Here is a 16,348-nt window from a genome sequence, read left to right as displayed (position 1 = left end):
TTGTGCTCAGTGTAATGTGTGGACACTGACACAATCCATTAATACTGAGCATATGCAGAACCCTGAACTCTCACCTTACCTTTATCATTATCAATTTGACCTTGGGAAAGTCCTTTTATCTACGAGCCTAGTTCCTGGTCTGGAAAACTGCTACAGACATTCTGAATCTCTCAAAACTCTAAACTTCTGACTCTATTTGTATGGTCCATTGGTTAAGGAGATTTATAAATGGTACATATGACTATATTCTGGGTCTGATAAACATAAGCTTACTACATCAGAAAATATCCAAGAATCAAGCGACCAACTAAGTCACTAATATAGACTTATGTGATTGTACATGATTTCTGTATGGTTAACACAAAATTTAGATGAACTATATAAAGCAAATATACTATATTACAAACCATCATAGCGGTGATCCATATTACAGCATGTCCTATATCATAAGCATTTGTTAAAAATCTTGGGACTAATACTTGACTACTTCCCACTGGGAGGTTCAAGCTTCTCAGAATTCTCGTAAATATCTTTAAAAGGAAAAAAAGAATTAAAAACAAATATTTACAGGTATCAAATAATTCTTTCCTTAAATAACTTTAGTGCTTTATATTAGTATTATTGGATGTACTCTCATCAGTTTTTAAGCAAAATCACATACTGTTTAGTAATCTGCTTTTATTCTTTAAAAGTTATATAAAAATATCTATATACTTGTTGTTTTTTTTTAAGGAAGATTAGCCCTGAGCTAACATCTGCTGCCAATGCTCCTCTTTCTTTGCTGAGAAAGACTGGCCCTGACCTAACATCCATGCCCATCTTCCTCTACTTTAAATGTGGGACGCCTGCTACAGCATGGCTTGCCAAGCGGTGCCACGTCCGCACCCGGGATCCGAACCTGTGAAACCCGGGCCGCCGAAGCAGAACATGCGCACTTAACCGCTGCACAACCAGGCCAGCCCCTCTACATACTTTTTTTTAAGGACACACTGAGGTCACAGGCATATGGATATGAAGCAGCTGTATCTGTGTACCCAAAAACAGACAAATGAGACATAGCTAAACATAAAAAGGGCAAAACATAGGTAGCTGCAGTTAAACATGAAGTACTTTGACTCCTGTCTCTCTAAATGCACATAAAATTATTTTTCCTATGCTTTCATTCCATGCCAAGGATGCACAAAATGCAAGTCTCTTCTAGAGGATCACTTTCCCTCTCAAAATTTTAACAACAACTTGATTTTTTTCCCCCTAAGAATATGCATTTTGGGGCTGGCCCTGTGGCATAGTGGTTAAAGTTCAGCACACTCCACTTCAGTGGCCCAGGTTCACAGTTTTGGATCCAGAGTATGGACCTACAGCCATGCAGTGGCAGTGACCCACATATAAGGCAGGCACAGATGGCACAGTGGAGGAAGACTGGCACAGATGTTAGCTCAGGGCTAATCTTCTTTAAGAAAAAAAGAAAAAAAGAAAAGAAAGGAATTTGCATTTGAATCTGTCATTTAACAATTGCATTTTAATGCAATTAACTTTTAAGTTTATATTTTAAATCTTGTCATTGAGGCCGGCCTGTGGCCGAGTGGTTAAGGTTGCGCACTCCACTTCGGCGGCCCGGGGTTTCGCCAGTTCGGATTCTAGGTGCAGACATGGCACCACTCATCAGGCCATGCTGAGGTGGTGTCCCACATAGCACAACCAGAGGCACTCACAACTAGAATCTACAACTATGTACTGGGGGGCTTTGTGGAGAAGAAAAAAAATCTTGTCATTACTAAAAGGTAAGGGGCCTGAAGGTGGAAAAAAACTACTACTTCTTCGTTTCTACTGGCCAGCAATAGAGGAAGACAGCACAAGCAAAAGCAAACAGAGCATTTGCCTTCTGCCACTCCCTAGCCTTGCTCTCCTGTGAGTGTATGCATCAGAATCTCCTGCATGCCCCATGCCAGTCCTCTTGAAGCTCCCGGATGACTCTACTGCAGGTGAAATAATATCGAAGATGCAGTGCTAAGAACACTGCACGGAGGGGCTGACCAGTGGTGTAGTGGCTAAGTCTGCACACACTGCTTTGGTGGCGCAGCATTGGCAGGTTCAGATCACAGGCACAGACCTACACACCATTCATCAAGCCATGCTATGGCAGCGTTCCACATACAAAATGGAGGAAGGCTGGCATGGATGTTAGCTCAGGGCCAATCTTCCTCACCAAAAAAGAAAAGAAAGGAATACCACACCTAGAGGCACTCTAGGCAAATATATCATGTGATCTAAAAAGTGGGGAAAACTCTAGAATAGCATTCAAATACAATATACAAAATTTGTTGGAAGGTATGAATGTATGACACCCTGAATAACATACATACTACTTTCTAAATTACTCACTCTGAAACTTATACCTCATGCCCTGAATAGGTAAGACAAAAACCACACATTTATGATAACTTTGATATGATCAAATTACTTTTTGAAAATAAATGATCTGTCTCTGTAAGTTGTATGTTTTTTACTAATAATCAAAAAATATTTTATGTGATATTAGGAATTAGGATACAAAGCATGTCTCCTTAAAGAATAAAGTTGATGTCAGTGCTGTTTTATGTTCAAATGTTCTTAATTACCTTTGGTACATATGGATCCCAATCTATGTACCCTATATTATCTGTAGCCAATCGAGCAAAGAGATTTACTAGTTGCTGAAAGCAAACAAAAGAAAGACTATTAAGTACATACAGTTGTTTTTAAGTGTCACAGTCACACCTCTTTCTCATCCATTTGTTCTATTCAGCAATCATTATTAGTACAACTTAATATATGGTTTATGACTCAGTTTTAAAAAATCTTCCAATGTAAGTTCTGATTCTTGACACCCATTTAAAATCAACTGCAGTTGAAATGCTTGTAAAAAGGAAAACGACAAAGCATTATTCACAATGCAAACAGAAAAAGAAATTTCAATCCAATAAGCATATAGGAAGTATCCACTATGTGTCCAGCCAGTGCCATGCTAGTGAGGGTATAAAAGGAGACAAACGAGGTCCTCCACTGCATGTGTGCACTTCCAGATATTAACAAAACCAAAATAATGAAATGTCTACTTCTGTTAGAATACAGCAGACAAACATTTTAAAAACTGATTATAACATGGCTAATAGCCAATTCCAGGGAACTGAAGCTACTGATCAAATGATCTGATATATTTATTTCCAAACTAAAAAGTATAGCAAAAAAGGGAGATACTCACCCCCTCCCACTGTGGGAGATTTTGCACTGAAACCCAAAGGCCAATTAATTCATCAAACCAAAGTCTGAAGAAGAAAAATTTGTTATAAATAGCAAGTGACTTATAGAAAGTGGTTCAAAGCCAGGTATCCTTTGTATTTTTTTAATCTATTATTCTTAATGATAACTACACAACCTAGAAAAAATAATACTGAAAGTTAAAAAGTTAATGGAACAAAGGACTATTTTTGTCTGAATATTCCCCTTCCTATTTATGCTAAAAAAGAGTAATGTCATCAAATTTCTACTTCACTGTCAAACAATTATCGCCCACTCCTATCTAACAACTGCTCAAGTTTTTCCTTCCTCTCCTTGCCTTTCTCCTTTAATATTTTCCTGTTACTACCTGTTCTTCCAACTCTTCCTTACTTTCTTTTCTTTAGTAAGCCAATTAGTAATTACGCCATTAACTAGCACTATAGTAAATGTTCCACAAAAGAAATGAGCCACAAAGTGTTAGATGCAATTAAATTATAGTGGGGAAAACTATCTCAAATTAAAGAAATAGAAGAGAATACAGAGGCAAGAAAATGTTTGAATATTATTAACCAATCTTTACAAATCTCAAAGAAATTATAAGTTTTTAGAATTTTTAAATTAAAACTAACATTTCATAAATATATGGCTATATACAAAATTTCTGATTTGACAGAAATAAAAGATTTGACATCTCACTGTAGAAAACATGGGGGAAAAACTAAGCATCAACCCACGACAGTGATAATTACTATTATCCTTCCAGTCTTTTTTTATACTGTTTTCTTTTTTCATAAAAGTACAGTCCAAATGTTTTTCATTCTAGGGTTTATTATATACCTACAGTCATCTAGAAAAAAATAGTTCTTAAAAATGGTGCAAAAATTAGAAAAAGTAAAAGAAAAAAAGATTATAAAAAAAACCCAAGCGGGAGGCGGCCCCACGGCCGAGTGGTTAAGTTCAAGCGCTCCGCTTCAGTGACCCAGGGTTTCACCAGTTCAGATCCTAGGCACGGACATGGCACCACTCATCAAGCCATGCTGAGGTGGCGTCCCACATAGTACAATTGGAATATACAACTATGTACGGGGGGCAGTTTGGGGAAAAAGAAGAGAAATAAAAAAAGAAGACTGGCAACAGATGTTAGCTCAGGTGCCAATCTTAAAGAAAAAAAAGATCCAAGAAAAACTATATGTGATGACGGTTAAACCCAAGTTTTAGGAAAATACTTCTCCTTTTCCTAAATTCTATGCAAGTTAACATTTCTATTACTACCTATTTATTGGTATTTTCCACTCCTTTTTGCATTTATCATTTTTTCTCTCTCAATTTCTTAAAGCCCTCATCTTACTTGGTTTGATATACAAGCATTACTCCTTTATTTTCAATCATGTTTAACTGTTTTGGCCTTCACACACTTCAAGTATAATAAACATAATGGTTGAGCTGGTAAAAGGCTTTTTTTACTTATTATTGCTTTAATAGTTTGCTTATATATCTGTATTTCCTGCTGTATTCTAGAATTTGTCAAGATATGTATATACTTACTTAAAACCTTTATGGTGAAGTTCTGGAGGAAGGGAGGTAGGAAGAAATATTTCAAAATAAGTGATGGCCTTTTGCATTGTTACATCAAAAGGGCACATTAAAGGCCGCCATTCTTCTAGCATCTCAGCTGTGGCATCTGCTGGAAAATATCTAATAAAAAGAAAGTTTTCATGTTTCTGAATCAATGTCTAAAAGTTCTACAATATCAATAAATAACTGACAAAAAAAGGGGAGGGGGGAATGGATTTCATAAGATACATCACACACTACAAATGTCAAAGTAGCCTATAAGGAACACATATTTTTATAACTCTAAAATAAATACCTGTCACACTTAGGATAAAGTAAATTTTCTTCTTGTCTATGGGACTTAGAGAAATGCTATAAAGTTGATAAAACTAAGAAAAATACAAAGTCACTCAAATCACCTATAAACTTAAAACATGGTTGCTGTATTTTTAGTTCCTATGTGCTATGTAACAGCACCAGAAAAAAATCTTGTCATAGAGAATCCAGGCTGTATAAGAAATGGATAATCAGTGAAGTGAGAAGAGAACATCAGCCCAGGAATCTCTAGGTACCTGTGAACAAACCATTTGCCCTCAGTGGACCACAGCCCTCCTGTATGTAAGAGAGGACTGGACCACATGATCTGGTCCTACAGGCTCGACCATTCTACAACTCTACGAAATGGGCAAAAGTGTCCCTGGGTAGAGAAGATTTACAAAATTAAAATCTGAAGTGTGCATATACACACAAAAAGGTAAATAGATAAAGTGGACCCAGGTATAATTACCAAATATTCAGTAATGGGTTTAAAATAAGAAAGAGCATTAGAAATTCTGATTTGAGTATGGCCCAAAAAGTCAGGAAACCCTTTCAAATACACTTGTAGGTCTGGCCTACGTATCATATTATCAATCCTATTAGATCTTTATATACCTGTTAACTAGAATCACTTCATTCCTTTACGAGAAAAACAAAACTACATTTCTAGTAATACTTCTGTTGATTTCATCAAGCATTTATACGCCAGGTCACTGTGCAACAGGTTAGAATTGGAGGGAAAAAAAAAAGTAGAATATATTTCACCTTCAAAGATCTTATATATCAATTCCCTTTCCTAATTTTTCAGAGTCAACTGTTAGCCTAGTAATCCAAAATAAAAGCTTGGATGTTCTATGAATTACTTAAGAACCTAAAAACCAGCAAACACTTCCGTGATGATCAAATTACCAGTGAGGAAATAGAGGCCAAGAGGATAACTGCCTAGCAAAAAGTGACACGGCTCATTGGTGGCTTATGACTCAGGTTAGATCTTAAGTCTCTTAAAAGGGAAACATTTTACATCCTGAAAATATATTTGCCCAAGACTGAGAGGCATAGTAGGTCAACAACAAATATTTGATTTATAAAATAACTGTAACTCATATAAGCTTATGATAAATATAGGAATTTCCATTCAAAAGAAATCACTGCATCCATAGCAGGATAAGTTGTCTTAGAACAGCTTGATTAACAAGAACAAAAAAATAGTGCAAGCCCACAGAACTAGACTTCAATTAATTAAAACTAAATTCTACTCATATTCATCTTTAAACATCAGAATATGCGATATTCAAAGTCAAATATTCTACCAAAAGAGAACATACTAGAAAAAAACGTATGGACCACCTTTTTATTATTACTTATATTTTAATGCAATAGCTACAATGCTCATTTTGGAAAATATTTTTGATCTAAGTAACTATACTCTAGGAAATCTTTCAAATAAAGACAATTATACATAAATTATGGCATTCTTACTTTCTAACAACTGACACTCACATCACTCAAAAATTTCTAAATTTATAAACAAAATCTGAAAAGATCAGTTCAAGAATTGGAAATGATATGTTGCGCCCCATGAATAACTTCACAACATCGGAAACTATTTATATCTTTAATTTCCTCTTCAAAGCATACTATAAATGGGGAAAAGCTCACAGAAACAAGAGGCTTTATAAATTGAGAAGCTACTTACGGTCGGCAGCTTTTCACGAGTGTTTTGAGGACATTTTCTACAGAACTGTGGGGGGGTGAAAGCCATTTGATAAATTAGGTTGGTGTATTTTAAGAATACATCTAATTCAATTAATAAATATCTCTAAGACATGCTCATTTAGATATTATATGTGTACACGCAATAACTAATCCTTTTCTTTCACACAGACAGAATTGCAAGAATTACCTAAACTACTTAATCTACTCTTTCCTTTGCCCTCATTTTGCTCTTTCTCTGCTATGAACTAAAGGGAAGAAAACTGGGAAAAGGACAAATCATTTTCAATCTTTACAAGGTAGGCAGCAATGACCATACTTATCAACACATCAAGTATGCTCAGTGGCTTAAAACTTCACATACTAATTTTTAATTTTTATTAAAGTGTTTTTACACCAAAACACAAACAGCTGACATACCTAAATCTGGTATGCTTCTATCAGCAACTGCCAGAAACTAGTTTTCTGTAACCAATTGATGAGAGTTCTATAACCTTCCAAGGCACTTTACTACCAGCAACAATCATCCAAAAGAGCAACAGGAATCTTTTTGATCAGCTAATTAAAAAGTTAGTGGACTAACATTAAAAGCTCCTACTTATTTTCCAACTTGCAGGTGGCTCAAGTGAATACAGGAAAACATAAATATCTGTATATGAATTTATAATAAACATTTCTGTTTTAATGAAAAGGCCAATGTACCCTGGTTTAAACACACAGGACCAGAATGGAATACTTAAAATATTAACTAGACCATCGTCGAAAAGAGGTCAAATGCAAATAAACAAAACAAAGGGGCATTAGGTAATTTTGAACTGAAATTTTAAAATAGATGTGTGACTACTTACAGTATGATGTGTACAAGTAAAAATAAAACAAGTCTCCAAATCTCAAGAAAAAAAAATTATGGGGGAAAGAGGTAACTTTCAGGCAGTGCTTCCACCTGACACTTTCTCATTAAGCTTCCTGAAATTCTTAAGTTCAGAAGTCTATCCAACTTCTCTGAAAACTCAAGAACTAATCTGCAAAGAAATTCCAAGGACTAACACAAACCAAACTCAGCTCAAACAGTCAATATATTATGTAACCAAGAGAGAATACTATAATTTCACTACTTGAAGTCGTAGGAATCCCCTTTAATTTTCAAACTATTCAGAAAAAAATTAACTAAACAGGAAACCGGGCTACAACTCACGAGGTAATTCTAAAATAAAAAAGATGACCGCATGGCCAGAGGGCCATCATGAAGCATTTTCTCTGATTATCAGAGAAAGGTTCCACCTTCTCTCACAAACAAGCTAAGCAATTCAGAAACACAGAATTTAGTTCAGAAAACATATTAGCTTGCCTGGTAAAAATAACCAAAAGGCAAACTTCTCTCTAACTCTGTTTAAAACTCTCTGAAGATCACAACTATGATTTATACTTCTGGGGATTTCCAAAGTGCTTATAACAAGGCTATGTGTTCCTACATATTTATACAGGTTTATATTTATCTATTTATGTATTTACAATGCTCAATAAACATTTTCTATTAGGGCAACAAAGAGTAGAGATCTTCGGATCTTCTTTTAGTTTGGACTAAAGAACTCCATTTAGAAACAAATTATGGAATTAAGAGGCAAGATTTAAAGAGCCATCTAGTTCCAAACTAAATAATAGATCAACTGAAATGCAAGTTTTAAAAACATAATTCTAAAATGGTACACTCTCTGTCCAAAGAAACAAGCAGAAGATCTGTAACGCTACCAGTCCTCAAAGTTTGTGTTCATGGTAACTTCACATTTACTTTCTGTGTTTCTGTTTCTGTGGGAGTACGACACAGAGAACCTGCTCTCTTCACTGAGTAACTTCTCTATTCTACCAACAAACTTCCATATAGTGTCAAAATAATTCCGGAAAGCAGGTCATAAAAGGCAGCACAGCTACATGTTTTCTCCAGTTTCTTTCATTCTTCAGGAAAATAGGAGGTTAACTATAATACTTGATAGCTGCTGCTTCACTCAGTAGAGGAAGAGCCTGTGTGGGAATGTGATTTAATTCCTCTAAATAGTCAATTTCAACCCCTCCTTCTATATAAGGCCTGTGCCATTGGATTTATGCTCTTTAGCCAGAAAAGGGTACAATCTCTCTAACCTGTGATATCTGTATAGTGACCTTTTGGGATTCTTGTAATCGCTCAAGATGAAGGGAACAATGTTTCTGTTTAAAAATAAAATAAAAGGTTAAAGCTAGATGCTACTAGACTCTATTTCACTAATTTTTAGAGGGTGTGAATAATCACCACACACTTTTCCAATTGCTGGAAATTTATAATACTAAAGTGGTAATTCAAAACACTTTTTTAAAAAAAAAATCAAAAGGGATCTACAGAGGGACTAAGCTTTGGATGAGTTTTCTCAGACCCTATTTCCTCGTAGAAAAGGCATGTTAAGTTGAAAAGAAAGCCGTGGTTTATCATGTAATGGTTCACAGCTTGGGCTTAGCAGTCAGACAGATCTGAATTTAAAGACCAGTTTGGCTACTTACTAGTAGTGCAATACTATAGCCTCAGTTTTTCCATCTATGTAAGAGCAACAATACCTATTCTCATAAGGCTGTGACAAAAATAAAATGAGATAACGTAAAGAAAGCAGTTATCTGGCCCAGGATTAAGCACAATAAATGTTAACTATCATTTTCATGTCATACTTATCCAAGATAAATTATATTTTCAATCTCTTTAAGAACTAAACTTTTGTGTTCACTTTGCTTTTACATTTATCCTACTGTAGCTATTAGTTTATATTTAGGAAATCACATCAAAATAGGAATTTCCCCCCCAAACCGCCACCCTATTTATTAGGGCAGAAAGTTAAGTTCCTGTCCCAGTTCTTGAGTTCTTGTCCCAGTTTCAACAAATGACTGTGTGAATTTTCCTCTCTGGGTCACACTTTCCTTATGATGACATTCTTTATGATTCCTTATGATGATATTAATAAAGTGAGTGCCAAATATGTAGCAGAGAAGGCTGAGGAAAGCCAAAAGCTACAGTTACTTTACTAAGATAGTGGACTTATATACATCTGGAGGGTTATGCTTCCTGCCTCCTTGGCCTTACCTAACTATCAGGACAACATTCACTTCTAAACCAGAGAAATGTACAGCAAATGATATATTCAAGGTGAGAGCAGTGTGGACTGCCCATAGCCAGAAGTACTTTCAGCTTCACCTGACAATTCCTGACCTAAAATTTAATTTCAAAATAATCATAGTTGCTTTTTCATAAATGAACTGGGAAACTGTGACACTGGCATACTCTATATACCCCTGCTTTAACCTTATAATTTAATGATAATTGTTTATATAGCATTTTTTTCTTAAGACTGTGCCTCTTCATCTAGAAGAACTCAGTTTTACCTGCTTTCTCTAAATCTAAACAAATCCATCATCAGTTAACCAAACACTACGCATCTCATATCTAATCTTTCAAAATCTAATATTGCTTGGTTAAATTGGCAAGTAGCCATTTTTCACAGTCACTTCACACAATATTAGGGTCAAGATAATTTTACCATGGAAAGGTATAAATGAAGTATAATATCTTCATTACTGATGTTGCAATAACACTGGTTTTTCATTACAATTACTTAAAGAAAAAATATGCCTCTATGGCAATTATTAAGTTGTAATAATCCTGACCAATCATATAAAAAGAGCATGCCTAATCGCTTTAAGTGATGACGAGCCTGATCATTTTGAACTAAGCATTTTTTTAAGTTGCTTTAGAAAGAGAAGTTTCTAAAGAAAGATCACTGTAACACAGACATAACTTTGGAAGAAACACTATCGAAGTCATAATAAAAATAAACCATTTATTCCCTAATTTAAAAACAAAAGTAAAAGTAGAATTTAAAAACAAGCAAACAATGTTCCTCAAATACCACACTAAAAAATCACTGCAAATATCACATTAATAATCATTGTTTATTAATAACTGTAAACTATTTTAAACAGCAACAGGTCCTTAGAGAAATTACTTCCATCGTTTCATTATCATGTTAAATTCTGTAGCTAGATATCATTCTGAGCTGCTGGTAGTAAGTAACTTAAGCTTAGAAATGTGGCCACATGTGCCAAGAAACACCCAAAAGAGGTTAAGAACATGCCACTTCCATGTGTTGAAGGCGGGAAGGAGGGGAACAAAGGAATTAACTGTATCTTAAGGATAAGAGCACCAACCCAAATGGTCCTTTAGTAGATCAACAGAGAAACAAATACCATCAAGAACAAGTACCAGAAAAGGGAAATAACAAATTTCTTCATAGGGAGATTAACAGGAAAAATGAAAAAGTCTAACAATGTACGATCCTCTTAGAACAATACATATAAAAGAAAACTACTTAAATTTTTTTTTTTACAGATTGGCACCTGAGCTAACATCTGTTGCCAATCTTTTTTTTCGTCCTTCTTCTTCTTCTCCCCAAAGCCCAGTACACAGTTGTAGTTGTATGTTCTAGTTGTGAGTGCCTCTGGGTGTGCTATGGGGGACGCCGCCTCAGCATGGCCCTATGAGCGGTGCCATGTCCACGCCCAGGATCCGAACCGGTGAAACCCTGGGCTGCCGAAGCAGAGCACTCGAACTTAATTACTCAGTCACGGGGCCAGCCCTAAAAAATTTTTTTTAAAGTAAATGAGTTATCTAGGGCCAAACTACTCGTGAAGCAAATATGTAAACCTTAAAACCAAACAACCCATAAAAACTAAATTGACAGTGATAACTAAAACAAATTTATACACAAAGCAATTCAAATATGAACTGTCTGCCAATTTGCAAAGGCTGATCTATGCACAAATCCCCACATTTTGTTAACAGCAATACCCTTCATTAGTGTGCTGCCTACAGTGGTAACTTGCATATGCTACTGCAATTAAGTTTACGGGACATCGTTTTATGAATTAAAACCAAGCCCATAAGATTCAAATGCTTCCTTTATGAAGTAAACTATAAGCAATTCTTATGTTGCTAGTATCAAGCTCACAGCCACCTAGCTCCTTTCCAATTTCTATTTTTCTACTGAATAAAAAACCCTACAAATTGTTTCCCCAGTAGAAAATAGAAACAGGTGAGAGTGAAGAGGGTCTTTTGCTCCTGAGGCAAAAAGAAAGGAGAAGGAAGGGAGGAAAGAGAGGAGAGGAGAGGGGGAGGGAGAGAGAGGAAGACAAGGGGAAAGAGAAGCAGCTTAATAATCCTTGCTCCAAGTAACAGAACCAGCCTTTAGAATCGGGCTGAAATGCATGGCACTCTAAGTAGTGGTTTCAACAAGGACAAATAAGGCACATGAGTTTAAGACTTGAAAGACAGTTAACAAATGAAGCAATCCTTCACTTTTGATTATAAAAATAGTACTCTAAAAATAGTATGAACACATGAAGTCGCTGACAAAACTGTTTCAAAATGTGTCAGAATACATCTAAGATGAAAATACTCAAAACAAAACACCATTTCCAAAAGCATGCCACATTAAAGGCCTCTTTAAGGGATTTTCTAAAATAAAATATTTGTTAAAAGTCTTAATTTTATCCCTTGGCTTTAAAAGTTCAAAACACTTGCCATACTAGTGTGCTAAATTGAACCTTAAGTAGAAAAGCAAATTTTAATGTGTCTTAAATGATTCCCTCTTAGAAATTCAGTGGACAGAGAACAGTTGCGAGGACTGAAAAACTAAAAGTACCGTTGTACAGCAAAGATTTCAGCAAAGACACAGTGGCTCTTCAAAAGACCAGGAATAGCCATGGCGTAACTTTTAAGGACAAAGATTTCCACAAGAGCAGGGATAATGTGAAGCTTCAGGAAAAGACATGGTAATAATACCAAGACACAGGGAAAGAACGATAAGCACTGACAAAATTTCCAGGAAAACAGCTGTTATCACTGGCCAGCCCCAGTCTTCCTTTTTTTTTCCCTCTCCCCAAAGGCCCAGGACATAGTTGTATATCTTAGTTGTAGGTCATTCTAGTTCTTCTATGAGGGATGCCACCACAGTATGGCTTGATGAGCAGTGTGCAGGTCTGCACCCAGGATCCAAAACGGCAAACCCTGGGCTGGTGAAGCAGAGTGCACAAACTTGGCCACTTCGGCCATGGAGCCATCACCCCATCACCTCAAAAGGTATCTTTTTTTTTTTTTTTTTTTTTTGAGGAAGATTAGCCCTGAGCTAACTACTGCCAATCCTCCTCTTTTTGCTGAGGAAGACTGGCCCTGAGCTAACATCCATGCCCATCTTCTTCTACTTTATATGTGGGATGCCTACCACAGCATGGCTTTTGCCAAGCGGTGCCATGTCTGTACCCGGGATCCAAACTGGTGAACCCCGGGCCGCCAAGAAGCAGAACGTGTGCACTTAAGTGCTGTGCCACCAGGCCGGCTCTTCAAAAGGTATCTTTACAACAAAGTTTTTATGTTAAATTTTGGGTTTTCATTTCACTATTTACCTATGACTTGAAAATCTTTTAAGTCTGCCATCTGTAATCATTTTCAAACAATTCTACAGTAAGGGTATAACAAAGACAGCATGCTAACTGAATGATGAATGAAGCCTGAGGACTAATCATGCATTAAATGAACTGAACTGGGGAGGCTACAAGAAGTAACGAAATAACATACACATGTCTGGGATCAAAAGAGAAACCACAGAAATAAAGCCTGAAAGACAATTTATAAAAGAGAAAAAGGAAAATAACGTAGGCATATAAAATGGTGCTCTTCAGGAAATGAGTACATATGTACATGACAAACAACTCTAGATAATGAGAGGAAACAGCTATTAAATATGGAAGGAAAAATTTCCTGAAAATAAACCTCAATCACAAATAATTTAAGACAATTTTAAGCCAAACGTACTAAGGTTGAGAACATTAAGAGCTAGATCGCAACTGGACAAACCCTTGTGGGGCAGAAATGATACTCCGGAGTCAAGGCTGAAATCACTATCAACCAAAAAGGAGAGGTGATCATATTATACTCTGTAAATTCAGAACAAAATACAAAACATACCCAAATTAGAGAGCTGGAAGAGGAAGGATGCACATACAAGAAGCCATAATCAGCAAGAGATTTATACTCTCTGCATGTCTAAACATTACTAGGAAATAACATAAACCAAGGAGCGTGCATTTGAATAGTTTATGCTCTAAGAACAGTCAGTCACTGAAATGGATCTTCCTTCACTGGCACCGTGCACTCTCTGGGATGTGGGCACCCCCTGGAATACACAAAGCTCCTCTTCTTGAAGCATTCACTTTACTTGGAGAATTAAAACACGTGGATATATTACAAAGAACGCCAAATGTGTATTACTTTTAATGACAAAATACTAGATTTCAAATAAAAATCCCTTGCTTTCTTGGGCCAGTATGGTGATGTTAGCCATTAAGAGATACCTTGGTGGCAAATTCTCAAGTGCAGCTTTGGATATAGTTTAAAGAGGGCCATAAATTGTTTTAGGAGTCAAGTTACACAGAAATGAACACATTAAAATGTATATTTGCTTGCTTATCTCAAATAACCCCATTTCTCAACTGTGATCAACCTTCTAAAAGCCCCCAAGTGCTCCCAAAGAAGTACTTTAAAAGGAAATGCTTACTTAGGAAACCAATTTAATCCCAGGTGCTCTGTCTTGGAATATAATATCCTTTCCACCATGTCATAAAGAGGTCTCCAAGGTAACTCCAAATCATCTCTTGAAAGAAGTTCCTTTTTCCTAATTAAAAAAAGTAAATACATATGGATGTATGTGTACACAGGTACCTACCACAGAGGGAGGACAGCTGTTAAATGCTGCTGTCATCACACTGGGTTCTGCTTTTCCCAGCCACAGCCCAGTACCAGCAGAACACAGTATCAGGAAGAACAATGCACCAGATTCTTGCTGCTGCTTAAACCTCAAAGAGCACCAGGTGAAAAGAGACATGTAAATTTGTGCCATCATTATTGTACATGAATTTCATTTTTTCCCACACTATCTATGGAGTTCTTAATGTTTCCAGCATTGTGCTGGGTGCCTTGGGATAAGCAAAAGAATAAATGATCCCTTTGAAGGGTCTTACAACCTATATAAGGGAAGAGAATTATATATAAATTATATATAATTATATATAAATATATATTATATATATTATATAATTATATATATATATTATATATAAATGAAACAAGACATAGTTCAGTGCGTGCTAGAGAAGGCTTCATGGAGGAGATGGCTTTTTAAAAGGTTAATTAACACATATGGTTAAACTTATAATAAAGTTTTCTGCAATCTTTTTCCAAACTCACAATTTGGGACTTCGTCTTCTTACCAAAGAACGCTTGGTTTTCATTCTCTAAAACCCTGAAGAAACAAACCAAAAAAATCTTAGCAGAAATCAAAGGAAACTGACTTACTTTAACAAGTTAATCAAGAGACGGGCAAATCCCTGCATCATGCTGATTTCCAGTTTTGGAATCGATACCAGCTCATATAACAACTTGATAAAAAGAACATGATCTTCTTTGCTAAATTTTCTCCCATAAAGTCGAATATATCTGCAAGAGAAAAATTGATATAGCCTTTAAAAATAGGTACGGTGAGATGCCAGTCCAGTGGCGTAGTGGTTAAATTCATGCACTCCACTTGGGCAGCCCAGGGTTTGCAGGTCCAGATCCTGGGTGCGGGCCCACACACCACTCATCAAGCCATGCTGTGGTGGTACCCCACATACAAAAAACAGAGCAAGACTGGCACAGATTTTAGCTCAGTACAATCTTCCTCAAGCAAAAAGAGGAAGATTGACAACATATGTTAGCTCAGGGCGAATCTTCCTCAGCAAAAAAAAAAGAAAGGAAAAAAGGGGGAATTCTGTCATATTCTACAATGCTACAACATGGATGAACCCTGAGGACACTATGCTAAATGAAATAAGCCAATGATAAAAATACAGCATGATTCTACTTGTATGAGGTATCTAAAGTAATCAAACTCATAGAAATAGAATAGAATGTGGTTGCTAGGGGCATGAGGGAAAGAAAACAGGGAGCTGCTGTTCAGTGGGTAGAGTTTCAGTCATGCAAGATGAAAAAGTTCTAGAGATCTGTTGTACAACAATGTACATATAGTTAACAACACTGTACTGCATACAAAAATTATTAAAAGGGGAAATTTATGTTTTTGTCACAAGAAAAAAATATATTGTGACACTCTAATTTCAAATGCCTCTGACATTAAGCATTTTATATCCATACATCATTATGCATGAAAGAATTATTCTGTGTTTTAGTTAAGAGATTACCAAGTAAGTATTATAAACATAAGGCTTATAATGATAACTGAATTCTCATCAACATTTAATGACCAATTAAAACACTGCCGTCTTATTGTTATATGGTCTTAACTGGCCTCTGGTCCTAAGCTGCAAAGAACTCATGTGCCCCAGGGCTGGCCCGGTGGCACAATGGTTAAGTTCGCATGTTCCGCTTTGGTGGCCCCGG

The 16,348-nt window shown here is 36.2% G+C and overlaps 1 protein-coding gene across 2 annotated transcripts in view; it reads right to left on the bottom strand.

Annotated features, from left to right (window-relative positions):
• The window catches only part of PSME4 (proteasome activator subunit 4), an 84,729-nt gene that overhangs the window by 51,765 nt on the left and 16,616 nt on the right, over positions 1-16,348 (bottom strand). For both annotated transcript variants that reach the window (XM_044772438.2, XM_014842992.3), the window contains exons 2-8: positions 15,266-15,406; positions 14,469-14,585; positions 6,827-6,871; positions 4,804-4,953; positions 3,242-3,305; positions 2,619-2,693; positions 408-530 (exon numbers count right to left, since the gene is read on the bottom strand). In XM_044772438.2, coding sequence (XP_044628373.2) covers positions 408-530; positions 2,619-2,693; positions 3,242-3,305; positions 4,804-4,953; positions 6,827-6,871; positions 14,469-14,585; positions 15,266-15,406 — 715 coding nt within the window. The remainder of the gene's footprint in view (positions 1-407; positions 531-2,618; positions 2,694-3,241; positions 3,306-4,803; positions 4,954-6,826; positions 6,872-14,468; positions 14,586-15,265; positions 15,407-16,348) is intronic.

The sequence above is a fragment of the Equus asinus genome, chromosome 6 (genome assembly GCF_041296235.1).
Source record: "Equus asinus isolate D_3611 breed Donkey chromosome 6, EquAss-T2T_v2, whole genome shotgun sequence".
NCBI lineage: Eukaryota > Metazoa > Chordata > Mammalia > Perissodactyla > Equidae > Equus > Equus asinus.
The sequence above is the reverse complement of the archived record's forward strand: the minus strand, read 5'-3'. Positions and strand labels throughout refer to the sequence as shown.